Source organism: Crassostrea angulata, chromosome 6 (assembly GCF_025612915.1).
Source record: "Crassostrea angulata isolate pt1a10 chromosome 6, ASM2561291v2, whole genome shotgun sequence".
Lineage (NCBI taxonomy): Eukaryota > Metazoa > Mollusca > Bivalvia > Ostreida > Ostreidae > Magallana > Magallana angulata.
In genome coordinates, this window is record NC_069116.1 from 57,927,220 (window position 1) to 57,954,738 (window position 27,519).

The 27,519-nt window shown below is 32.6% G+C and overlaps 1 protein-coding gene across 4 annotated transcripts; it reads left to right on the forward strand.

Moving 5' to 3' along the window:
* The first annotated feature begins 10,472 nt into the window (after positions 1 to 10,472).
* On the forward strand, positions 10,473 to 17,298 carry LOC128186878 (uncharacterized). Of its 4 annotated transcripts, XM_052856829.1 has the most exons (9): positions 10,473 to 10,660; positions 10,810 to 11,389; positions 13,352 to 13,445; positions 13,536 to 13,592; positions 13,688 to 13,762; positions 15,223 to 15,369; positions 15,673 to 15,824; positions 15,965 to 16,112; positions 16,196 to 17,298. In XM_052856829.1, exons 3-9 carry the CDS (start codon positions 13,382 to 13,384, stop codon positions 16,387 to 16,389), a joined length of 837 nt encoding a protein of 278 aa, XP_052712789.1. In that variant the 5' UTR covers positions 10,473 to 10,660; positions 10,810 to 11,389; positions 13,352 to 13,381; the 3' UTR covers positions 16,390 to 17,298. The 4 variants fall into 4 exon arrangements, with proteins under 4 accessions (XP_052712789.1, XP_052712791.1, XP_052712790.1 ...); XM_052856831.1 differs by having other exon boundaries at positions 10,473 to 11,389; positions 13,706 to 13,762; XM_052856830.1 differs by lacking the exon at positions 10,810 to 11,389.
* Positions 17,299 to 27,519: the final 10,221 nt, after the last annotated feature.

A 27,519-nucleotide genomic window follows, 5' to 3' on the forward strand; every position in this document is an offset into this window, starting at 1 on the left:
TTCTGTTTGATCCAGCGTAACTTCCGGTCGTCACAGAAAATGCTCAGAAATTGACATTTTGTCTTTTGTTTTGTTTATTTTTTGGGAATTCCTGTAAAGTCTATATCATATCCATTTTCTGTTTACAAGATAAATAGATGTTTTGTACAGATTATTACATGAGGAACGGAAGACCTTTTTGTTGCTATAGCAACAAAAGTCTAGTTATTATTTTATTCCCCTTTTTTTGTCCACAAGATTTATCAGAGATGGCTGGATAGTATTTCTTGAAATTTTCAGGACGGATAGAAAATGATAATATCTCCTGGCGTTTTTTTCAGTTTTTCAAAATTCATTTCCGGTCGTCCGTATCCTGTCCCGCGGCAAAAAGCTATGGACAATGAGATCTCAGAAACAATAAAGACTTGAACCTCCAAACTTTGAGGGATGATAGACTGGTAGCCCTTAAAAAATTATGTATTTACGCATTTTATGTCTTTAACTCAGAATTGAAATATAAGTATAAACGCTTTCATATGTCATCTATCCGATGATTAATAAACAACAAAAATTACTTCCGGTGAAGTGTCTCAAATATCTCAGGTAGTCTTTTTAAAACAGATATTATTACAACGAGATCTCATCAACTGTAAGTGACCAAGACACGAAACTTATATAGATGATAGACATTTGAAAGAAGATGTGTTTAACCGCTCTCATTTTGTCAACCGTCATTTCTTGTCCACACCGGAAGAATTAAAACAATTCAAGTTGTTTACGAGTTAAATTGTTTTTGTTTGACAATGTAAGATAATTTTATAGCCAATAAAGTCATGTTGTGTAATTGTTAAGAAATACTAGCTTTCATTGTCATTGTAACAAACTAAAATTCTGTGTGTATTATTATAATTTCCCTTGGTTCACCCTTCCGGTTTATCATTTGGAGAGCCCCTTGTTTAATACTTTGACCCTTGGTTACCGTGGTAACATATCAATCCTGCGGGGAGCCCCTCGTTGATACCTTAAATAGTTGGTAAAAGTTTGCACGGGTTGTACCCGGGAACATCAGCCGATAGACGTGGTCGTCATCCCGTCTAGTGCTCAGGGGCCTGATTTAGAAAAACGTCAGGCATTTAGCCAACCCAATTTTGTACGTTTTAACCACACGTGTTTGAATAGTTTTTCGATAGTGTGTTTTTCTTTTTGTTATTTTTATCAGGGTCTCTTTTGTCTTGTTTTGCTGTTAACTTTCCCGTCCCTACAGAACGTCAATACCTGTCAGGGAAGGAGGGTTCTCGGGGTGCTGACAAATTTCCGGCTCCTGTAGTTATGAGTAGCCGTTTCCATTTTTCATGGGATATTTTATAGAGACCGCTGTTCTAAAGTGAGTGAGTGAACTACGGCAGCCCTTTCGACACATCTCTATAACTACTTATGAATTTATACCTATGCGGGTGATCCTCGCAGTTTTACAAGTTTATTATCGTCAATTCAGATACATGCTTTAACTTAACATTGTGAAAGTTTGATATTTATATAATTTGTGTCATTTGAAAACTTATATTCTGCATATTGAGTTTATTGAAAGAAACTTCCAATCAGCGTGGACCAGGCCATGGGTCATTTACATTACCAAAGAAAACTTTCGTCTAATGCAGCCTCGATAGACCCGTGCAGCATGCGAACATTCTACTTCAACTTAGTTCTGGTGGTTGCTGATATACCTGTACCTGACTGTAACCACGTGTTTACCTGATGGTTCTTCAAAACCACGTGCGCCGGTGAAATGAAGAATAATGACCCCCGTAGAATAATGACCGGATTTTGATTGCATTCAGCAAGTCTCGGTCGATTACATAGATTTTAATACTGGCACCGTACTCGCCAAGGTTTTCCGATTAATCCATGCTATTATTTGTACCCATGCGCTAGGCCATCGCGCTTACTATGAATGTTTATAAATATTTTGATATGTACATGTATCATATATGTTTACCAGTGCTGGCTATGCCTAATCATTATCTACTCCACACAAAATTGAATGTCCGCCACAATGTGTACATATACACTTCTAGACTCCTGTCACTTACCAGCCGTCTGTTTACCGTGGACCGACATAGTAACATTCTAATTTCATTATGCGACACCCCTTGCTCATGCATGGATCTAGAGGGGGAGAGGGGGTCCGCCCCCGGAAAATTCAATATCATGAATTTTACGCAGTAAAACGGGAGAGAGAGTCCGGACCCTATCCCCCTGGATAATTTATTTCTATTAATTTTATTTTTTTAAAAATCCAAAATATGCCTCGGAACCCTTTAAACGATGGAGAGCTCCTCAATTATAAAACATATGTAATCACAGATTACAAAGCTCACCGAGACGAGGCATCACCTTTATGAGGCATCACCTTTATGAGACCACCTTTATCATATTATATGAAAACCATCCTTTATGATCTTGGATATTCATGGATTCTGTTTTGAAACAATATCGTATGTTATCTGTTAAAAAATTGTATGATAATCATATGTTCATATGTTAATCAATACAATAATAAAAAATTAAAATTGCATTCTATCAAACTTACAATATGTATCATAATATACCATAAAATACCGTAAAAATTTTTGATATGATATTGTAACGTATGATATGGCATTGTAATGTGTTATACATTATAGTTGTATTTGATCAAATAATAGAATATCATAAAACATAATACAATATAGTATTATATGAAACAATATCATATTGCAATGATACATCATAACATTGAAACATATGATATTATATTGTATTATTAAGCATTGAATCATTATTTTTTGAAAGATGTGGTCTCATAACTGCAACGGTGTGTGCATACAAATTGTATAACGCGCGCTAGCGCGTTATGAAAATTTGTTTGCACTCATCGTTGCAGTTATAAGACCACATCTTTCAAAAAATAATGAATCAATGCTTATATTTACGTTTTTCAAACATGTATTTCCTTCCCGCAAATATGATTTTTTTTTTTTAAAGCGTCTTATGCAACGAGTAATGCGAAATTAACGGAATGGCCACTGAAACAGCCGAAATATGCTGACAAAAATAGTGGACAGCATTTTAAATTCTAATAACACAATTTTATTTTTCTTTCTGTAATTTAATGAATTAACTCTTGGTAAGCTAAGAAATTAATCAATTGAATTCATTTAACTGTCAAAATATCTTTACATCAATGAAATATTTATTAGCTTATAATAATAGGTCGTTATCCGGTTTGAAGTCGCGAGAAGAGTCAGTTCTTGTTCTTCGAGAAATAATGAAGGAATACTGAATGTATTCATACGCACCAGATTTGGTGATTAAGTCTTCTGTGTTGTGCGTAAATATCACTCAAATCAACCAGAGCAATTTAATAGAGGGAATGTAAATATTATAGTATGATATAGTAGTGTATGATACTGTTTTATATTTGATACATAATATGATATTGTATTATATAATACAATATAATTTGATACAACATTGTATCACATAAATGAATTATGATATTCAAATATATATTATTGTATCATATGATACGATATCATGGAATAAAGTAAAATATTATATAATACAATCATATTATACATATTGTATCATATGATACAATAATATATATTTGAATATCATAAAATACAATTTCATGTGATATGATAATATATCATATAAACCAATATCATATTATACAATATCGTATGATACGATATTTTATAATATTTCAATATCATATATACAATTTCATGTTATATAATTCTATATTACAGAAACCAATATCATATTACACAAAACTGTATGATACAATATCATAGAATATACAATATAATATCATAGGATGCAATATTATATATTGCAATATCATATGTAATAGTATCATGTGAGTAAATAATTAATAAATAATACAATATAATATTATACAATATTGTATCATAATAATCAATACTATACCTAACAATATCATTATACAACATCATCATATCATAAAATATAAAAAAAATTGATACAATATTTTATCGTATCATATAACGTTTTACAATATAACATATGGTATTATATTGTATCTTATTAAACAATAGTGTTTCAAATCATACAATACTATATCATAGGAAACATGTCACGTCATTTAACAACAACCACATCTATCTATCAAGCAGGTTTGAGTGAGGTAGGAGATTTCTCTAGCATCCTTGATAATGGAGATCAGACTCTGCATCTAAAGCAACCTCGGCGTTTCATCAATAATATAGTTAAATCAACTATGCAAGATATCATCTATAAAACATGTGACCTGTTCCAAAAAACTAAACCTAATCAAGAATCATAAACCTATGGCTCTGATTCAGCATTCAAGCCTGTCAGGTGCATCAATATCATAAGACGCACCATCCATGCATGATTGGTGATGGTAGGAACAGTAATAACTAAGATATCATCATCAGAGGGCACCAGCAATTAAAACTTTTACCTCCTCCAGCATCTCCAACCTATGGCTCTGATTCAGCACCCATGCCTGTCAGGTGCATCTGTATCATAAGACATACCATCCATTCAGGTTAGGTGAAGTTAGGACCTGAAATAACTAAGATATATATTTTGAGCATCCTTCATAATGGAGATCAAGCTCTGCATCTGAAGTTACATCTGCGATTCATTCATATTACAGTTTAATCAGCTATGCAAGTTTGAAATAGTACTATTATCTATTAAACATGTTACCTGTTCCAAAAACACTTAACATTATCCAGCATCCGAAACCTATGGCTCAGACTCAGCATTCAAGCCTGTCAGGTGGGTGCATCAGTATCATAAGACGCACCATCCATGGAAGTTTGGTGAAGTTAGGACAAGTAATAACTAAGATATAATCATTAGAGGGCACCTGTTTCAAAAACTTTAACCAGATCCAAAAACCTTAACCTCCTCCAGGATCAGAAACCTATAGCTCAGATTCAGCACTCAAGCCTGTCTGGTGCATCAGTATCATAAGACACACCATCCATACAAGTTTGGTGAAGTACGGCCAAGCACTAACTTAGATATCGCTATTAAAGGGCACCTGCAACAAAAATTTTAACCTGCTCCAAAAACCTTAACCTCCTCCAGCATCTGAAAGTTAGGAACCAGATTCAGTAGGTCCAGATGCATCATCCATGTAATTTTGGTGAAGAGAGGACAAGTAATAGCTTAGATACAGCAGCTGCAACTAAAACTTTAACCAGCTCCGGACGCCGACACCGGGAGTATAGCATATGCTCCCATCTCGGTGAGCTAAAAAGGCGAATGGCGAAGATTCGAAGGCGAGAGTGCGAAGTTGCAAAGGTGAAGAAGCGATAGTAGTATCACTTCTTCGCCTTCGCAACTTAGCACTTTCGTCTTCGCATCTTCGCGCTTCGCCGTCGCATCTTCTATATTCTTCATATTGTTCATGAATTATACTTGCATTGAGGATTTCCACAATACAAAATGCTGGGTATACTAGTTCATCACCCAGAATTAATGATGAAACCAAAATTATGAAAAGTTTACTCCACTATTAGGCATTATAACCAAGCTGAAGTTAGTAGGCACTGACAGCAGCCATTACGCCAGTAGAGGTTAATGGCCAATAAAGAAAATCGTCAAAGTACTGAGAGTACTCGTACAGAAAATATATTTTACTTTATCCTCGACATACTTTAGTAAGTTTAGTTCATATAAAGATGATTAATGCTTCAATAGTTTGTATGATCATTGGCAACTTTGGATACAATAAAGATCGTGTGATCAAAATCTAGCGGGATATAAACCCCTTACATGGGCCCTAACCTCTTATCAACGCCCTTAGAAACAATCTTTTCTTATTATAATCGATCAGTGTTTATTAGCTATTAAGATTTACTATAGTCAGGTACTCCTCACAAATTTGCTCTAAAAGAATAAAGTCTATTCATGATCACGAAACAACATTACAACAAATGTTTAGAATATTGATGTTCATGTATTACGTAGAAGAAAACAAAACTAACGCTGAATGATTTTTTTAAAAATCACTTTCCCCATGAAATGTAAATAAGAAGTATATATTCATATTCCTACGTTACCTGCCCCCTTAATCGTTTTCCATAAAGATATATACACGTATCATTCTTCGATTGACAATTCATTCACCAATAAATATTGCTTATATCATTACAACAATTATTCTTTCATGATTATTGTTCGTTAATTATCACACAATATCCTCATTGTGTATGAATTGTTCTTTATTTGCGTCATTTCCCGCCGTATGTCGACGAGAGAAGTAACGTAACTGTTAACATTCAATGTGTGGCAATGTCAGAGTGTTTTGCGCGTACTTGCTACGGATATGAAAAACTATATACATCGATTAATTTACAAGTTTGGTGTTTAAAACTTCAAAGTCAGTTGAACATAGTGAAAAATTAAGTAATTTAAAAGTCATACCTTGGATACGGGGTAACCAATTTCTATTCATGATTAGGGGGGGGGGTCATATTTTTATGGGGGTCATTTTTCTTCATGTTCAACATGAAGAAAAATGACCCCTGGGTCTTTTTTCTTCAGAAAAATCCAAATATTCTTCAGCTAGGGGGTCATTATTCTACGTAGAAAAATGACCCCCGGTCATTATTCTACGGGGGTCATTATTCTTCATTACATCGGAACCGGGCTGACTTTTTTTTCGTTTTATTATTTAGTTTGTATATTTCCGTTTGTTTGGAGTTTTTGTTTTGTTTTGTTTTTTAATTTTCTGTTTAATTTTTTATTATATTTTGTTATTAAATATTTTGCTAAAAATTTTATACTTGTTCTGTTGATTTATGTAAGTTCATCAGGATGCATAATCACACATCCTCACAGTCATCGAACACTTCCGTTTGTCCGTTTCCTGTCCCCAGACAGAAAACCTTGATTCCTAGAGATCTCAAAAACGGTGTCGACGTAAACAATCAAACTTTGTCGGATGATAGACCTATGTATGTACATGTGTTTACACTATTTTGTTTTGTTCGCCGTCACTTCCGATTGTCACCGGAAGCACTTAAAAAATTGGGGGTTTTTTCATACTTTATTCATTTTACATAAAATGAAAATATCAGTATACAATCTTACATATGTCATCTGTATAATGTTAAATTAGCAAATACATTTTACTTCCGGTGAGATATCTCAGATTTCTCTATGTAGCTTTCCTTTTTACAAATTTGATGTTCGCGAGATTTTTGTTACTGTAAGTGATTGAGAGGCGAAGCTTTCATGATTGATAGAAATTTGATTGGGGATGTGTTGAACAGGTTTAATTTTGTTAACTGTCACTTCTTACCGGAAGGGTTCAAACAAATCATGTTTTTAACAAGTTTAACTGACTTTCGTGGGTGTTTCATCTAGCCTGATAAACAGTAATGTACGCTAAGCAAATGTACGAGAAATACCAGCTTTTGTTTTTATTAATCACTTCCGTTTGTCTGTTTCCAGTCCCGAGACAAAAAAATATTGTTTCAAAGAGATCTTAGATTTGACAGAGACGTGAACAACCATACTTTGAGGAAAGATTGACTTATGATTCTACAAATAGTTAACATTTTTGTTTAGTTCGGCGTTACTTCCGGTCGTCACAGAAAGTACTTCAAAAAATGATTTCTTTTTCATTCTCGTTGTTTTACATGTAAGTAACGTCTGGATATATCATTCACAATAATTATCATATCCACTTTTTTTCCTATGTGAGAGAAGCAAAGTCTTACAGTTAAATTGATACATGTATATCAAAACCGAAGACCTTTTTGTTGCTTTTGCAACAAGAGTCTAGTTCTTCATTATGTGTTATTCTTCTTCTAGACGTTTTTTAAACCTTCATAAGTTTTTTTGTTTTTGTCCGATTTCATTCAAATTTTCAGGGTTTATTGTAAATTAGATTAAGTTATTAAAGACACAAAAAGATGAGAAATCGTAACTTCTTAGTTTGAGTTATTCTCTTCTTTTTTTTAATATTTTAGGGGCATTCATTTCCAGACATAGACTCTGAAATGGTCCATAGCAAATAATCAAAAGCTAGAAATCTTTAAAATTGACACTTTGAATGTTCTCCTCTTATTTTTGTATTTTAGTTTTTTCACTTGTATCACTTGAATTATATAATCAAAATCCATGTTTTAAAGATTGTTAATTTTTACTCATGTTTTTGCTTCGTAACATTTTAGTTGGAAATATTTTCTAAATGCATATAGAACAAAAGTTGTGCATAAATTAAAGGGCTTTCAATTGGGACTGGCCCCTTTAATAAGGGATCTAGGCGCCTGGAAAGTCTTTGCTGTATAACTAAGAAACGATAAATGATACGATAATGATGTCGCTGGAAAATTTGTTATTATATATCTTATCAATCTAATTGTAATATAATATAGTTTGGATATTGCGTAATATGAGAGTTAAAAGCTTCACATGAAGACATGCAAATCCGCTTTCATATTTCTTATAGGGAATAGCTTCCTGTGCGAAGTAGTATTTTAAAGTCGCAGCTAATACTTTCTTGTCTAAATGTATCCCCAATTTATCACAGACATACCATTATCTGTTTTACGAGAGGTCAATACTCTGCACTCTGGGGGATACATTAATACATAGAAAATAGGCATGAACTAATTTTCAAGAGTTCAAGTTAATTTCCTAAAGCCCTGATTGGTTAGAAGTTAAAGTAGTGTGAAAATGACCTCCTATCAATAATTGTCAGACCCTGAAAAGTGTAAGGAGAAGTGGGATGGTTTTATTAAATTGATTGACAATTATCTTTTCTTGGCCTGAAGCTGTAACGGAAGACCTCCTCGTTGCTTGCAACGAGCTCGGCTCTAGTTATGTTTTTATGTTACAAAGTGCATTGTTAAAAAATAGCACAAAGCTCCTTTCAAGAAATCCCATTAAGGAAGGAGTCTTTTTTGGTTTTCAACTTGAGAAACGTAAATTTGATTAATTTGTCATTAAATCAAGATGAAAGGAAATTAAAATAGTATATTTTTCTTTCTCTTTTATTATCATACAACTAGGCATAGAAAAAGTAATCAACGTTTAGAATATAACAAGGACTATATTTTTAGCGTAATATTGGCGTAGGAAAATATCACATGTTTCGCAATTCAGAATTGCTGCAGATTATTGGGTTTCAGAATATGTTTTTAAAATATGATTTGCCTATCAAATTACATTTTTATAAACATTTAAAAGTGCCCATTCTATACATTGATTTTTTGAAAAAATCACTAAAATCAGTTTTTCTCTCTTATTAAGGGTCAATATACTAACTTTTCTGTCAATTTATATATTTAAATCAAGTTTTCATAATACATAAAAATCAGAAATATTTTATTATTGGAAGCATAAAAAAATAATCAAAATTTTAGAAAATTAGAGGAAATGCGGGCTAAGCAATATCAATTTTGGTAAAAATATTTATTCCAATATAGTAGTACAAGCTGATAGACATTCTGATATTCTATCATTTCATCGAAGAATAGAATTTTCAAATCTTAAACAAATGTCTACAGAACTACAAAGAGCTACACTTATTTCTATCATCCTTTACGTTGAGGGAAAAAGTAGTGACCTTGACCTGACCTTTATGCGAAATCAAAAAGGTCAAATTTGATTAAAGTTATATAATCATTTGGTAATATGATCCGTTTGACTGTGTCAAAATTTCATGAATTGCTTATTATAAGAAGTATGTTTGATAATGATAAGACTCCTTCCTTAATGAAAGCGTTTAAAAGCAATCTTGATAGTGAAAACATCATGGTGAAATTATTTCCTATCATTAGAGTTTTGAAATGGTTTTTTTCAAAATCATAGAACGGAACTCAATATATTGCACATATAAGATTCCAAGACAGGTCTGTGTATGAGCTATGGTACTCATGTGACTGTTAAGACTTGTTGGTCTCTTGTTTTTATTTTAGAATTGTAAGTAACTACTTAATAGACCTGCATAATTTTAGTTTACAATTTCATATGTCATTTTTTGTGAAAAATTCTATTTAGAAGCTCCGTTTGGAGCAAATTTTATTATTGTCATCCTGTACTAAAAATAAGTTGTCTATTTCATTGTAAAGAAACTTTATCAATGCATCTTAGTTTAAAATATATATCAGATAGTTAGCTTATGATTTGTTTTCAACTAATATATCACGACGGTTTAAATTACACTTACAAATATACATATGTTTTTGGAAGCTAAACAAAATTCTCAAACACACAGCTCATATTTCTTTAAGGTTTATCAAAGTATATAGACGATAAAAATTTTAATTAATTGACTGTTTACAATTTTAAGATGTACTTTCGATTAAACATAATGTAGGCTAAACGAATGCACTACTTCAACCCTTAACTAGTTCTCTCTTCTTGCGTTGGATATTTAAATTTAGTGGCCTCTAAACAACATTTAAATTCACATAAATTGTTAGCACCTGCATAGTAACAGCGTACAAGTTCATGTGTATAAGTGACACATTATCTGGACGGTGAATAAGTATATCAAATACTTCGTATACAACCCTTGGGTGGGGGAGTCGGCAACATGTAAAAGGTAGTCGCTTCAACGTATCAGGAATTCGATTTTCCCTCCTGACGATAAGGAAAAATTAGGTCATCGATTTCATAGGTATTTATAACAAGTATTTTCAAAAAAAATATGTCGCACGTTTGTTATTTATATCGTCAAAAGGAATTGATCATTTTGAATTTTTTGTTATGATTTGTTATGATTTAACTATTGCACTTAAGAGATTAATCATTTTTGGACTGTTTCAGGTGTCTGTAACTAAAATATTATATGATATACATTATATTGAACAAATCAACCATGCTTTTACCACTCGATTACCGTGAATTTGAAATCTGTCAAATAGTATAGAAGTTACTGGGACTACTAAACGCATAGAGCACTCGGATCAATGACCAGCATAATAATACAGATTTATATTGCTGTCTTCCGTCCTGGATATATTTTTTGAAAACAAAAATAAATATCTAAAAAGCCGTGACCTAGATTTTTGTTGTATCCGATACGTAGAAAATCGATCCCCCCATACGTTGGATCGACTCCTCCATACTTTTTGGCGACTCCGCCGCGTGAGGGGTTGTATACGGTGAAGTGGGTTTTTCCAAAATATGCACAATAAATGTTTACTTTCAACCTCGTTATTTAGTATCAATACTTAGCAAAGGGCATAAACGAAACCTTATACAACTTTATTTTATGCACGGTACACTTCAAAGTGCATTAAAAATTACAAACAGAACAACGATGTAAGATTTATGGATATTCAGGTATTCCCCAACAATTTCCGAGGAAGATTTATTTATTCGGTTTTCAACTTTGCTTGTTAAGGTAGGTCAAATATTTTATAATATGATCTTCAGTCTATATTATTTGGAGTTCTTATAATTGAATATCCTATGTTATTATGTTTAAGTATTCTATATCATTTTATATATACTGTAAACCAATTTTTTATTCGCAGCGAATTTATTTCGCGATTAACTGCCGATAAACTGGTTCGCGACGACTAGTGTTCGCGACCAAGCCTTATCCGGACCTCTATTTTTATAAAAACTATAGACAAAGGATTGGTTCGCAGCGAGAAATATTCGCGACGACAAGGCTCTCACTAACCTCGCGAAAAAATTTTTCGCGTGCGAATAAAAGTTGGTTTACATTCTTTACATCATGGTTATCATTCTTTCTTAATTTTTTGTTAGGAGTACATTGTATTTATGATATTGTACGCAAAAATGTCTTTACCTATAGTTTTCAACCTAGCTGAACTGACAGTGTTTTCAAAATATTCCTTATCTTCAGTTGATTAATTAAAAGAGAAAGTGAAACTCTTCAAATATTAGAATGATAAAAAATTATTATCTGATTTGATGAAATGAACACTTTCTTTAAATCCTGTATAATAACATTTTTTAATTACACAAATTCTTTTTAAAGGTTTTTAAAATGGTAAACTGTTTATGCCTTTAAGTTATCAATGCTAAATAGTAAGAATGATCCCAAAATAAAAACTATACAAGGACTCCTCTTCCAACAATGAAGAAGCTTTCCAGAATGTGATCATTTGGATTTGCTTCGTTTCAAAAAATTTACTACATGATTCATCCGTCTGTGTTAAATGGTATTTCTATCGCTGAAATTTAGCGAAAGTGTACAACATCAAATATTCGCGTAGGCACATTCTAGGTAGTTGATCACTTTTCCTATACATTAAAATATATAGCTTAAGATTCTTTCACAAATGGAACACGAGCACTTTAAAACAGAGGATATAGCTTTTATCCATCATTGGAGGTACTGTATTACAAATGTGTTACTTTTGATTGTTGATAACTACATTGCAAAAACTCATTGCTGTCCCTTCAATGTTATTAGTTCACAAAGTCAAGTTGAGAGATTGATCGGAACTTAACGAGGCCGGGTCTAATTTTTTCTGCCCTAGATTTTTGAATGAAATTTTTTACAAGAATTTCTAGTGATATAATTATTATTTTAAGATTAAAAAATAAGACATTTACCACACCGTTTGTTTAAGGGGTCATCTCAAAGTTTGTTAATTTCTAACATAGGTCCCTATGGGATTTTGCTTGAAATGTACCAAAATTGCACATTTTTTAAACTTCTGCCCTAGGGATTTCTTTTTTTGTTCTACATATTAAAGTTATTGCTAAAAGGCATCAAATTGTCAAATAAAAAAACCTTTTTACCTCTTGGTTTGTTCCAAGGGTCTTATCAAAGTTATTTTTTGTACGCCCAGTTTCCAAGTTTGTCAGATAATGGCTATTTTTTATTTGACAAAGACGGAAATTGTGATCTTTATTGTGTTATTAAAACATTACGACATATTTAAGTAATAAATAAATATATAACATCACATATTAGGGTAATTAATATAAAATACATACTTAAATAAATGAATTAAGCGATATTGGCGGGTTAAGAAAACGTGACAGAGGGTTAGGCTTGCTGAACCTTCTTCACGTTTCGACCCGAGCCCAAATATAGCTTATACTTCGAGACATTTATGTTTATTCCACAATATAATATCAATTTTACACATCAAACGAGCTATTTTCAACAAATTTCGCTGAATATCTGCAGTTGAAACTATCACACCATGGCATCAACAAAGCAAAAAGATGACGTCACAATACAAATGAAACGCTGCGCGAAAGGGTGCGAACTCGTTCTGTACTCGGCCTCGTTCAGGGACTTGGTGTCGCTTGAAGTACCATAACAGTGAATGATAAATTTTCGACATCCATATTTCATTTAAAGATTTATTTATTTCAGTAACGGTATCTAGAATATCATGAAGAAAACATGAAGACTATCGTGCTTTTGGTCATTGTCCTTTGGAATCCTTCTGTGATAATGCAAAAACCAGGTAGACGTAACCTAATTATTGTTGTAAAGAACAGTTTGCCAATTAAATTTGTCATAAATACTATATTGTTTTGTAACAATTTTTTTATAGCCGGACCTATACAATGTGTGATCATCCAAGACAAACAAGGTCTAACAGTGCCGTTTAGTGAGTGGAATTCATCTGCATGTTAGAGCCTCAAGTTAATTGTAAATTAGTTTACCTATCTGTGAATCTGTTTAAGACCATGAATATTTTTACAGCCCGATTTTTTTTAACAGATCATCCATCCTTTTTGACATCAAACATCAAAACAAAATGTCAAGTTCGTGGGACAGGTAAGTGGTAACAAAACGTGTAAATCAAACTTACTTAAGTGAAGGAAATGTATTTTGTATTTAAGATTAAACATTAATATTTGTTGTTATAACATGCTTTTGTAATTTTCTGCACAAACCAAACCTTCCGATTCTAATTTACTTCAACCTCTTCTTAAATATTATGCACAGGAGGCAGCAACAAGGTCTCTCCACTCGCTTCTTTCATTTCTAGTTCTGGCGATATTATTCCAGTCAAATCATGTTTCGTTTATCTCTTTTTCTATGGTCCTCCTTCATGTGCCCTTGCTCTTCCAGGCTTCATATTTCCAAGGTGAGTTCACTTCAAAGATCTTCTAGCAATGCTCTCTTTATTTCGTCGAAGCTCATGGCCCATATTTTATTCTTGATCTCAACCTTTATATCGGCTATTCCCGTTTTCTGAGCTAATTCCATGTTGCTTATCAAAACATGCCATTTTCAATCCCCGTTATTCTTTTTAAACATTTGCCTTCAAAGCCATGAAATTTATTTTCTATTCCTTGTTTGTTTTAGCAGCCTATAAAAGCAATGTCCCTTCAGTACTTTTGTACAGCCTTATTTTCGTTAATCTAGATACTTTCCTTGATTTCCAAATGTTACTTTGTTTTCTCTACGCTTATGCTGCCTTTCGAATCCTCATTTCTCATTTGATATCTTTTGCTTTAGTTTGTAGCACTTCAAAGGTAAAAAAAAACGTCTCTATCTCTTTCATTTTGTCATTGTAGGCCTGTATTCTAGTTCCGTTATATTGTTTATATTCTCATAATCTTTGGTATATTTTGGTTGTTCTTAAACTCCAGTTTATCGCTTTCTTCTTTAGGCTTGTCTGCCTTTTCTTGTTTTATTTGGCTTAAGAAACTAACATCATCTACAAAATATGTTTTCCTAAGAAGTAGTAAAGATCCGATATATTCCTTGCTTTTCTTCTGTCAATTTCTCATCCACTAGTCAATACCCACTTATAACACGAATAGTGAAAAGATATATCCCTGATGTACACGTGTTGTAACCAGAATGATCTGTTGTGCCTTCCTGGACATCTGCATCATTCACACATTTCATTTATGATTTTAATGATCGTTAATGCTTTTTAATATGTTTCCATCATATTTCAGAGTTAATACGATGAATACTATTAAACGCGTTCTTAAAGTCAAATTTATATACAACGATGATCGCAACCAGAATATATTATCAATAGATGATTTGTTCTTCTTAAACCCACCTTGTTCGTTCGCTAAGATAGTATCCACTTCATCCTTCATATGTTACATTTTTATGTTTCTGGTATTAGTTATTTGCAGAACATAGTTGTTCAAATTTTTTCAGTAATGCAAAGGTTGAGTATGGTAGCAAAACTTTTCATTTACATCTCTGTATGAAAAAATATGAAAGATATGCATTGCGAAAAACACTTGGTGAGTTCTTCTTTGTTTCAGGACAAGGGATGCTGAGATGTGGATCGTCAGATGTGTACATAAAACCTGAGTGTGTCTGTTCCTTCTACAACGTGTATGAGGCCATATACCACAACCACACCTCTTGTCCCAACGGAGAGAAATCGGATGATGTCACAAAACTAAAGTGTAAGTAACAAGTAAAAAGCAAAAACTTATGCTTTATTTAACAAATCTACGGAGCGAAAGAAATTCTACGTGTTGCTCAATGTAAAAATTGTATATTCACTCACATTAGATTTTAAACACAGATATTAGTCATTGTAGATATATACATTCAGTACATAATTTCAAAAGGTTATGAAAATTTCGTAGTAGAACTATCCATCAAAAAAATGATACGGTATAACAACGTTAAAGTGTTAAAGTCATTTTTTTCCAAATCTTGTGATAAATTATTCATGACAAATAATTCTACTGCTCGTCATTCAGGCCCGGATTGTAAGATGTATAGTTCAAATAACAACGGACCCTGTATTAACGGAGGCAAGCTTACATGTAAAGGAGAAGAAGTGGCTCCTCGTATTATCTGTGAGTGTCCATTGAACTACAAAGGGATGTTCTGCGAGGAAAAGATAGAAAATGTATGTATTTTTCCCTCTCTTGCTCTCCTCATCGACAAGGACAGAAAATTAATAAAATCATATGTAATTTTTATTTAGCGTTTATAACTTTTAAGCATTATAGCAGTACATGTTCTACAGTGTATATTCATGATCATCAGGTAACAAGAATATGTGATATGACTTCAATCTCTCCAACAAATGACCTGCCAAACTGTGACTCAACAAAAAGGGTTTGTGTTACATACAGTAAGAATCGACGGTACGCTTACAAATGTCAGGAGACCGATACCTTCCAGGAGAGAAGAGGTAAGCATAGAATTTCTTTTTATCGTCAACGCCACCTTAATGTATCAATGTATTGGTTGTTTAATTGATCTTTATTCTTATAGGCCTAGGGTTACCGTTGTGCATTGACACAGAAGATACCACAGAAAAACCCTTTGTTAATAGAACCCCAATTTATCTTTATACAACACTAAAATCGATTGTAAAATCGACTAAGACGGTTCATTTAAGTTCTTCTGCAGGAGTGCATGTATCCATTACTTTATTTACATTTCTTTCGCTGATATTACAAATATGAGATAATTGTTCACAGTGTCAGAGTATTTGATTTAACATCTAAAAACTCCACAACAAAACAACTATCATGTTATATTCGTGTTAATTTGTTATTGTTTTTTAAATGTTTAGAAACTAATCTTGTAAATCTTCCTATCATCAAAATTTTGAGTGAAGTTTCTCTATTTCTTGTTTTGAATTCCAAAGATGGCAGGGGACAGGTTTTTTTTAAATACAATTCACTGTAGCCAGGGGATGAGTGTCTTCGGAAATCTGTAACTAAATTTCTCCGGTTACCATTCAGCATAAATACCTTTACCTCACTCCTCATGAAGCCAATCAACAATTTTTAAGGGAAAATTACTAGTCAGAATGTTTAAAATTTTATACATTGTGGTTTTTCTGAGGTTTCGACCCTTTCATGTTTTGCCAATTATTCATGAGTTTTCTGCATTTTAGACCTTCCCCAGCTAATTCCCTGCATATGGTAGACCGTCCGTGCCGTGTGCATGTCGCACCATCACATGTCAGAAATTTACTGGTGTATAGTTTACTATGTCCCATCTACCTACTTTTCGCGTTATTTTACCTCCCGTCTGTAACTTGTAATTTCACTGTTTTAAGTCAACACAATAGTCATAGCCGCAAGTTTTGCATTTTACTTCTGCTTCTCATAAACTTAACATTAGGGGCCTACATATTGAATATCATTTTCAACAAGAGTCATCCCGTTAACTAATGATTATCATTAAAATAATTTAATGAATTTTAGCAACACTTATAGGCCTTCAAGTACAGCGACTCTCCATTTTATACAATAAAAACAAAACTGTCCCTTGCTATCTAAAGCTACTGAAAACGACATATTTCAGAGTGATGAATTTTGTCGTTTAAACCCTCTCGAAGACAGCTCTCTCCCCCCCCCCCCCCCCCCCCCCCCCACCACCATCACCAAAAAAAAATGAAACAATGACAGTACAATTCAAATTATTAAAAATTTATTTTTGCGGAGTTAAAATGCATAAATTCTACATATCTTAAGAAAAAGATGTATATCAAAATATAACTTATACATATTTAACGTACTTGATGTAGTTTTCATAGAACGAAATTGTACGAGTGTATGACTATTGTATCTGAGGCAGTAAGATAAAATACATTGCTCATTGAAAAATATATATATGTTCAGTTTTCGCCTTTTTTGCTTTCTATTTAAAGTTAAGATATTGATGTATTAAGAGTCCAGTATCTGTCCTGAAAATTTGACAATTTCTATTTCTATTGTTTGTGTCGTTAGCCATTTTAAGTGCTTTATATATTCAGTTTAGTGGCTTAGTATCTATATATTAGATCTGACACTTTAAAGATGCTTAGTGTTGTTGAATTCTATTTAGTGCGTTGTATATATATATATATATATATATATATATATATATATATATATATATATATATATATATATATATATATATATATATATATATATAGTGTGTGTTTTACGGGATTTCACAAACATTTAAAATTTGTATGAGTTGCCTGTAGCGTAATTTTCGACGCCTTTGGTCGACATATTTTTGTTTGTTATTACAATTCTTTCGAAAGGACACAATTATTGGTTGCTGTATGTTTTAAAATTGTGTCTTCGTACAGAAAAGATCCACAGTTAAACTGATAAAAATGGCAAATGATTTAGTTGTTTTATCGTTCATAATATTGTAACATTGCATTTTCTTTCATTAAAGTGGATTGTTAAGCATAATATATGTTCATGCTTTACAGATATGCAACATCATATTTCATGTTAAACATGTTTGATTTGAAGTTTCAAAAAAAATGTACCTACAGCCACTTGATAACAAACAATGGTTTTGTGTTTATTTATATTATCATTCGTACATATTTGTACCATTCATGAGATTTTATGGTTGGAGTACAGTAAAGAATTATAAAGACAGAGAAACAATATATACTCTCCTGCATTATTTGTTCCTTTTTTGGTCCCACAACAAATGAGCAATGAAAGATTTAAAATGATGTAACTTACAAAAGAACTATGTACGTTAAATGCATTGTATAAATGTCAATAACAGTGTCAAACTTTAATGAATATCAAATGTATCATGTTAGATGGTTATTGTATAAAGAAAATTTTTGTCTTGGTTCTCTGTTTTTTATTTGTATAGATTCGTTTCATTTCATCCATTTTGAATGTACTGAAAGGATTTTAATACAAGGATCACTTGTATATAACAAAAGAATTGACCTACACGAGATATCGATTTCGCCGAAATATCACTTTTATTAAATCAAAGTTCATATGATATTTTCTTCTGTAAATATATCTAATTTTTTTAGAATTTTCATTTAGAACCTAGCATAATCTTAGAGTGACCTTTAAATTTGGCTAAAACATCATATCTGCAGTAAACGGTCTATTTCTGCATAAATTTTGAAAACAAGAATCATTCACATCTCATTCATGGGAGAAAAACTAAACATGCAGTTCGTTTTTTACAACAAACGTGTTCATTTGGTGATTTTTTTAAGCCAAAAATGCAGAGGAAAGGTTAATAGATTAGAAAAAATGGCGATGTGTCAGTTTACCGTCCCTTGCCCCCCAGGTGTGTCCCCTTCTACAAAGGATGCAATTGTTAAAACGAAAAAGAGTCCAATTGAATGTACAGTGAATGATGATAGTGTTGGAACGCCTCGTAAAAATCCATCTTCATCTACAGACATCTCTCTTCCTGTTATTTTTGTTGGCAAAACTAAGGAGACGTGCATTATTTGTCGCAAAGATCAAAAGGGTTTGCGACCTTTGAAATCGCCTCAAGTGAGACTTTCGATAGTTGCTAATATATCCCTGATTGTAAAAAAAAAAGGCACATCAAGTTTATGATTCGTATTATGGAAAGTATTCTGAATATGAAATGTAACGATAACAAAGTAAATAAAAGGTAATAACTCAAATTGCTCGGACATCTTTTTAATCACTGTACATTATGTTAAATAGAACTGAAGAGTTTACTGTATGTGGCCTAAAATAAAGAAATGAAAAGACAAAGACCAATACTAGCCCTATAGGTCAATAATTTTGTTATATTCAAGTGATCCTTTGTAATATGACGTTTCGTAAATTAAGAATTTACAGTTAACACTTTACAGTAATATTAATAAACATACACGATAACCCTCAAGGGTAGTCTTGTCAAAATCTTCATCGAAAGTTCCAGTGCATTAAATTTTTTTAACCATTGCAATTTGATTATTAATAAAACTATTTTTAGAACTGATTTTAATCTTGGCTGTGGTACCCTCAGCTTAACATATTCATTATTCATTATAATATATTTACATCTACCAAGTACTATTCCCTCTATTTCTTACGGAAACTTATAGTTTATTCATAGCTCTATAGAAACAGCCAAATTGAAATCTACACGCCCCGTTTATTGATTAGTCGAAATCTACAGCGGCTGAAACTGACAAGAAAATGACAGGACCAAACTTGACACGCCCAGTTTATCGATTGGTCGAGACCAACAACTACCTAGGAAAAATCACGGACTGCACGAAATAATCATGACGACGTCAGACTCAAAGTCTCACAGGAGACGATTTGGCTGTTTCTTTTAGTTAACGTACTTACGTACATTAACAGAAATTTAGTGAATTTTACTTACTTTTTATAATCAATCTATCAATTGGCTAAAAGCAAGATGTTAATATAAACAATAAAATGCTTTCTTTGATGATTCATTCGGGTAATGAAGGTAGCGATCATTGCAGAAAAAATTAACATAACCCGCCAACGCGGGTTATGTATTTTTTTCTGAATAATGTAGAATAATGACCCCCTCCCCCGGTCATTATTCTATGTCGAAAAATGACCCTTTTGTCTGAAGAATAAGTGTCATTTTCATAAAAATGAGCACACTCTACATAAAGAAAAGTGACCCCTATAGAATAATGACCCCCTTAAAGATTAAAGTTTTTTTAGTACATTTTTTTACTAATTGTGAAATAGTCTTTATAATATTGTATTTTTTACTGTAGTTTACAGAAAGTAACAGAAATTATAATTCATTTTCAAATAAACTTAAAGTGAAAGAAGATAATAGAAAATAAAAATCCTTCCGTTATAACAAGAAACTGACGTATTGCATCTGGGTATGGTTGTCATCTTAACGATTACATTACATGTATTTATGGTGCTCCGATAGAGCCACTTCGACCTTCGCACTTTTGCCTTGAGGGTGAAGATGCAAATGTGCTAAGTTGGGAAGGCGAAGGTGCGAAGATGCGACAGCGAAGCGCAAAACTGCGATGGCGAAGGCGAAGAAGCGATACTACATGTACTATCGCGCCTTCGCAGCTTCGTACTCTCGCCTTCGCAACTTCGCACTCTCGCCTTCACATCTTCGCACTTTCGCCCTCGCCTTTTTTTATTGCATTCAGCAGGTCTCGGTCGATTACATAGAATCTAATGCAGGCACCGTACTCGTACAGGTTTTCCTATAAATTCATGCAATTATTGGTACGCATGCGCAACGCTATCGTGCTTATTATGAATGTTTATAAATATTTTAATGGTACATGTGACATAGTAGTATATGTTTACCAGTGCTGGCTATGCCATACTCCACATAAAATGCAATGTCCGCCATAATATGTACATATGCACTTCCAGACTCCTGTCACTTACCAGCTGTCTGTTTACCGTGGATCAAACACAGTAATATTCAAATTTCATTATGAGACACCCCTTCCTCATGCATGGATCTAGAGGGAGAGAAGGGGTCCGTCCCCGGCAAATTCAATATTAAAAATTTCACACAGTAAAAGGGGAGAGGGGGTCCGGACCCCCCCCCCCCCCCCCTTGGATAGTTTTACTTTATTAATCTTATAAATTAAATTTCCAAAATATCTCTCGGAACCTTTAATCAAAAGAGAGCTCCGCAATTATTAATTATATAAAAGGCGAGGGCGAAAGCGCGAAGGCGAGAGTGCGAAGTTGCGAAGGTGAATTTTTGCCTTTGCAACTTCGCGCTTCGCCGACGTATCTTCGCACTTTCGCTCCTTCGCAGTCTCACCCTCGCCCTACAGGCGAAAGTGCGAGGGTCGAAGTGGCCCCACTAGAACATCATATGTATCTCATTATTACGAGTGACAACAAATTAAAATTATTTCGAGATACAAGACGCTATAAAACAAAATTATGTTTATTGGCGTCGATATTGTTCATGAATTATACTTGCATTGACGACAAATTGCATTGACGACATTGACGACAAATTGCTGGGTATGCAAGTGCATAATGCGGAGTTCATAATGAAATCAAAATTATGCAAAGTTTATTCCACTGCTATGCATCATTACCAAGCTGAAGTTAGCAGCCGCCACTGACAGCAGTCATTAAGCCAGTAGATGTTAACGGCCAATAAAATCAAAGTACTGAAGAACTGACGGGAGTTGATTTTGTCGATGTTTATTTATTTTAAAATCAATAATATGTTATTTTGCATGACAAGTACATGTAGTTTCAAATTTGAATTACGCACATTTTTGGACTTTTTCGACAAGAATGTCGAAAAACCTCCATATAAATCATGTTAAATAATATTTAAAGATAAAATTAATTCAATCAAACTATGTATTAGTAATAGAAATATTTCTCGAAAATTGTATGGATCCAAGCATTATTGAACTCTAGTCTCGTTCAACCAAACGCTCGGCTGACACCGTAAATCTCCCACAAGGATTTACGGAGGCAGCCGAGCGTCGAGTTGAGCGAGACTATATTGAATTCTGGCGTAGGAATACATACGACTACAAAAAATATTCAAATTGTTCGTACTATTTAAAATCTTACTATTTTCAAGGTATTTATAGATAAGTTTCCTTGAAAAACAATGCTTTAACATACATTACATCGAATTTATCAATTATTTTCAAGAACTAAGTCTTGTCAGCAGCAATGATTTGTGCTGAGGTCAAACACTGTTTCACTTTCGGTTTGTCTGAGTAACTGCATAGGAGAGTTGATTAAAATCAACTCCCAAAAAATCGTCGAAGTACTGAGATCACTCGAACAGAAAAATTATTTTACTTTATCATCGGCATACTTTAGTTAATATCAAGATGATCAATGCATCGATAGTTTGTATGAGTACTGATAACTTTGGATACAATAAAGATCGTGTTATCAAAATCAAGGGGATATAAACCCCTAACGTGGTCCCGAAGCCTTTATCAACGCTTTTAGAATATCTTCCTATTATAATCGAACAGTATTTATTATCTATTTAAGATGTACTATAGTCAGGTACTCTTCACACATTTGCTCTAAAAGAATAAAGTCTATTCATGATCACAGATACAACATTACAACAAATGTTTAGAATATCGGTGTTGATGTATTACGTAGAAGGAAACAAAACTAACGTAAAATTATTTTCTAAAAAAAAAAACCTAAAAAATCACTTTCCCCCCAGAAATATAAATAAGAAGTATTCAAATTCCTACGTTACCTGCCTCCCTTGTCCTTTTCCAAAAAAATATATACATGTATCATTCTTCGATTGACAATTCATTCACCAATGAATATTGCTTATATTATTACAACAGTTATTCTTTCATAATTATTGTTCGCTAATTATCACACAATATCATCATTGTGTATGAATTTTGCTTTCTTTATTTGCGTCATTTCCCGCCATATATCTTCAAGAGAAGTGACGTTACTGTTAACAATCAGTTTGTGGCAATGTAAGAGTGTTTTGTATGTGCTTGCTACGGATATGAAAAACTATATACAGCGATTTATTCATAAGTTCGGTGTTTATAACTTCAAAATCAATTGAACAGAGTAAGTAATTTCAAAGTTGTATCTTGGATACGGGGTAAAAACATTATACTTTTGTTTACAAGGGGGGGGGGGGGCATTTTTCTACCGGGGTCATTTTTCTTCATGTTTAACGTGAAGAAAAATAACCCCATAACCCCTGGGTCTTTTTTCTTCAGAAAAATCCAAATTTCTTCAGCTAGGGGGGTCATTATTCTACGTGAGTGTCTATTTTATTCTATTCTAAAAATGACCCCCGGTCATTATTCTACGGGGGTCATTATTCTTCATTACACCGGCATGGGATCTATTTTTAAAACAAGAAAAATCCCTTAGATCCTCTCTGTCTATTGAAGCACTGTGACATTATATTCTTATAGAAAAATTCATGCTATTTCAAAGCAATCTGTGTTGAGTGTGACAGAATCTCTATACCAGCTCTAAGGTTTTTTTAGTTCTTTAAGTATGAATTAAATCTTAATTCTTTTTCGAAGAATGATAGAGGACCAAAAAACTTAATGTCTTGAATGTAAAAAATATACACATATTTTTCATTTAAAAGTTAACTTCAATCTACATATACTTCCAAAAACACAGACAAAATGTCTTGTGAGAATATATAGTTTTAGAGACCCTTTTAAAGAAATTTTTGAGACAAAGTTATAACTTAAAAAAAAGCAAGCTTTGATCTTTTTCACAACAAATGGTTGTATAGTTGGCACGACTTCCTTTCAGATTTTTATTTAATTTTTTTTTTAAGTCTTGAATTTAAGTATGTAGCTTTGCAATTCTATGTGATTACAAAAAAGGATTATTCTGCTCTGGTATGCTTAGTTTCCATTAAAAAAAATACATGTAGAACGTCATATCAATTTTATTTTATCTTTTGATAACAGTTTTCGTCAATGCTGTGTGCAGAAACACGCCAGTTCAAGAGGTGTTTACATTTTTCTTATCTTCAAATGAACAAAATGGCTGCACATCCCTCTTAATTATGTTAAAAAGATAAAGAAGCTTGATATTGTAATCATTGGCACATGTATATATAAATATTATTTATCATCATGTAGCACTTAGAATAGGAACCATTCATTCATGTTTCACTTCATTTAATCATATACCTTACCATCTATCATCTAAATTTAAACATATATTCTGGCTAATGTAATATTGTAGTTGTTTTTCAAACGTATGTATTTGTAAATTATCCGTTCATTATAATACGTTTTATGGGTTTTTGAGATGGTTGACAATTGTTATTGTCATTTTTTCATTTAAAGCTCAAACATTAAAGGAAGTGTGTTTTGCTACGATTTAAAAAAAAATTGACATTGATAGCTTCTAGACTAGGAAGTAAAACTATGATGTGTTTCGAAACTAGAATACCCTGTTATAAAACCGGATGGGGAATATTCAGGGGTTTTGCCTTTTAAATACGAGTTCACGTATACAATTTAAAACATCATAAACAGAGCGTTAAGTACGTATAGAAATACATCTTGACGAAAGATGAATTTCAAATGACAATGTGTATTATATTTGTTTAAATATAGTATGTCTAAATTCTTGACATAATATTTTTCAATTCCAAACGTTTAGAGTTAAACTCTGATGGTATCTTAGGCTTAAATCAGATATATGGAGAGTACTTTGCAGAGTCTTTATCAATGATCAATATTTGTTGAAAAGGTGAAGATAATTGATAACTGAGTATGGTCTGAGAAAAGATATTGGTGTTCGTTGCAATATCATCTCAATCTTTAAAGCAGGTTTCAATTAATTCATTTTTTTCATTGAGATAAAATATCAAAAATTACTTTTTGTATTGCCCTGCATTTTGTTTACAGTATATCATTTAGAACCTGTAACCTTCATATTTAAGAAACATTTATAAATGTATCATACTTTGTGCAATTAAGCAAGTTTAGTGTTTCTGTTGTTTTTATAACTAACGTTTTCTCACGCTTAAATTCGGTCTATTAGCAGTGTCTGTTGTTTACGTTAAAGTAGAATTTTGCTGCGCTTTGTTTACTCATGTTAGTTAAAACCTGCATTTTGATATTTATCTTAATTATGGAACCTTGTCGTTTCCTGTGTGAATCTGGCCACTTTATCAGTAATTTAGAAATACAAATTCATTCCTGTAAAAGTCTCTGAACTGTCCAGACGTTATTTAATCTAGAGAAACTGTGGCCGATCACGATGTAAGTTTTATTGTTTTAAAACTATATGTTAAGAGTAATTAATTCTGAACCATTTTATGTTCATTTATGCGTGCCAAATTATGTTTTTAATTTGTTGACAAACTGATTTTTACTACTTTGTACGTATTCATTTATTCGTATTTTTATATTTGTTTGTTGTAGCTTTTTACCACATTCACACAAACTTCATTTCACCACATTGTGCGCATATCAGGAGCCGTGCTTTTCCTTGTTTACTTAGATGTCGTAGATAATAAAATGAAACTGATTAACTAACTGTAGTTAAGTTCTTAAGCAAATACACACGGAGGCAGTTCATTTTTAATCATCTTTTCATGACGTTTTTGGTAAACCATTGGGTCACAATTTGCAAAACGTTTAAAAAAGTATAATTAAAATATGCAGTTGCATATGTTGTATAACAGTGCAAAAAATCAGGGCTGCGATTTACAAAAGAACATACTACTTGTGACCAAATTAATGAACGATAATTGATAAGAAATTACTTAATATTTTCTTCTAATGGTTTTAATATATAATTATGAAAAACAAACTCGTTATAAATAAATGTTTTATATCAATTTTGATCATTAAAGATTGTTTTATGAGACTAAAAATATGTAGGACTCTGTCGTATTTTTTGTAATCAACGAGATAATACAAAAATTCGCAAATTTGGTCAGACCGTTATTATTTTTTTACCCAATAATAGAACTCAAATACAGCTGATATTAGTTAAAGTGACACGGTGACTTAAAATAGGTGTTTTACTTTTTGATTATGACAACGGAAATAAAAAGAGCTAATCGGAATTCCATAATACATGAGGTTTCACGCATCATAAGTCATCACCTATCAATTTACAGGTCATTAAAACTCATCTGGAAATTGCACATGTAAACAAACCGAGTTGTTTTGGACATTGGTTTAGTGTCATGTGATTGCGATTTCTGTCTAAAAATCGTTACAATGGGAAGGACAAACTGAAAAAAGAATTTGAATTTGAAGCTATTCTATGTCTGTGGTAAGAAATGTGCGTTTATAGAGAATGCATCTTCATAAATATTAAGTTCTTGAAGACATCATGTTTCAATGAGAAGTTTCGTGTTCATGATGTTTGCCACGCTGCAGTATTTACATTCCCCTGGCTATGAAGCCGAAGGAAAACTCAATATTTTTGTGTGTTGGTTGAACGCGTAATTCTTTTTTTCTCTTTTTAATTTGATTTTTTTTACTTTGGAACACCGTAATTTTTCAAAAGTTAATATTTTCATATGATATATTAAATAAGTGGAAATTGAGTTGAAGTTCGATATTTGCTGACTCATGGGCTTGTGCGTCTCCATGTCTTTAAAGTTAAATTATACATATCTTTTTATAACTTACAGTGCTAACTTTTTGTGATATTACAATGCAAGCATTCTTTTTTGGAAAAGATATTATTATAGGTTTACAAATACGTAGAAAATGCTAACTTTTTTATATTCTGACACCCCAAATTTTAAGCCAGGGTATTGCTAGAAAATAAATCCATTGTATAAAACATTGTTAGGAATGTTGATTTTAAATCAAAAGTGAAATAGATACACCGGTACTTTAAAACAATCCAACTTTTACGTGTATAATTTGCTTGCACGCTTTTAATACCATTGTGGTGACTGTTGAGGGTAAAACGTGTAGCGGTGCAAATATAATTGCATAGCGACTCATCTTTATTAACCCATTAAACGTGCGCGTGGCTGTCTTGAAACTTGCTCTAGATTAGACAATGCTCTAGAATGGCTCGCATTAGACTAAATCACACCCTGATCTTCATAGTGCAATGTCGCAAACCACAGCCCTTTTGTATCTAGATGGGAGATAGCTAAATGCGGACTCCGGACCGCGGCTCTAGAACGGTCTACCAATACATAGAAATACATTTATACGTTGTGGTAAAATTTCAATACATACATACATACATACATACACACATACATACATACATACATACATACATACATACATACATACATACATACATACATACATACATACATACATACGTACGTACATACATACATACATACATACATACTTACATACATACATACATACATACATA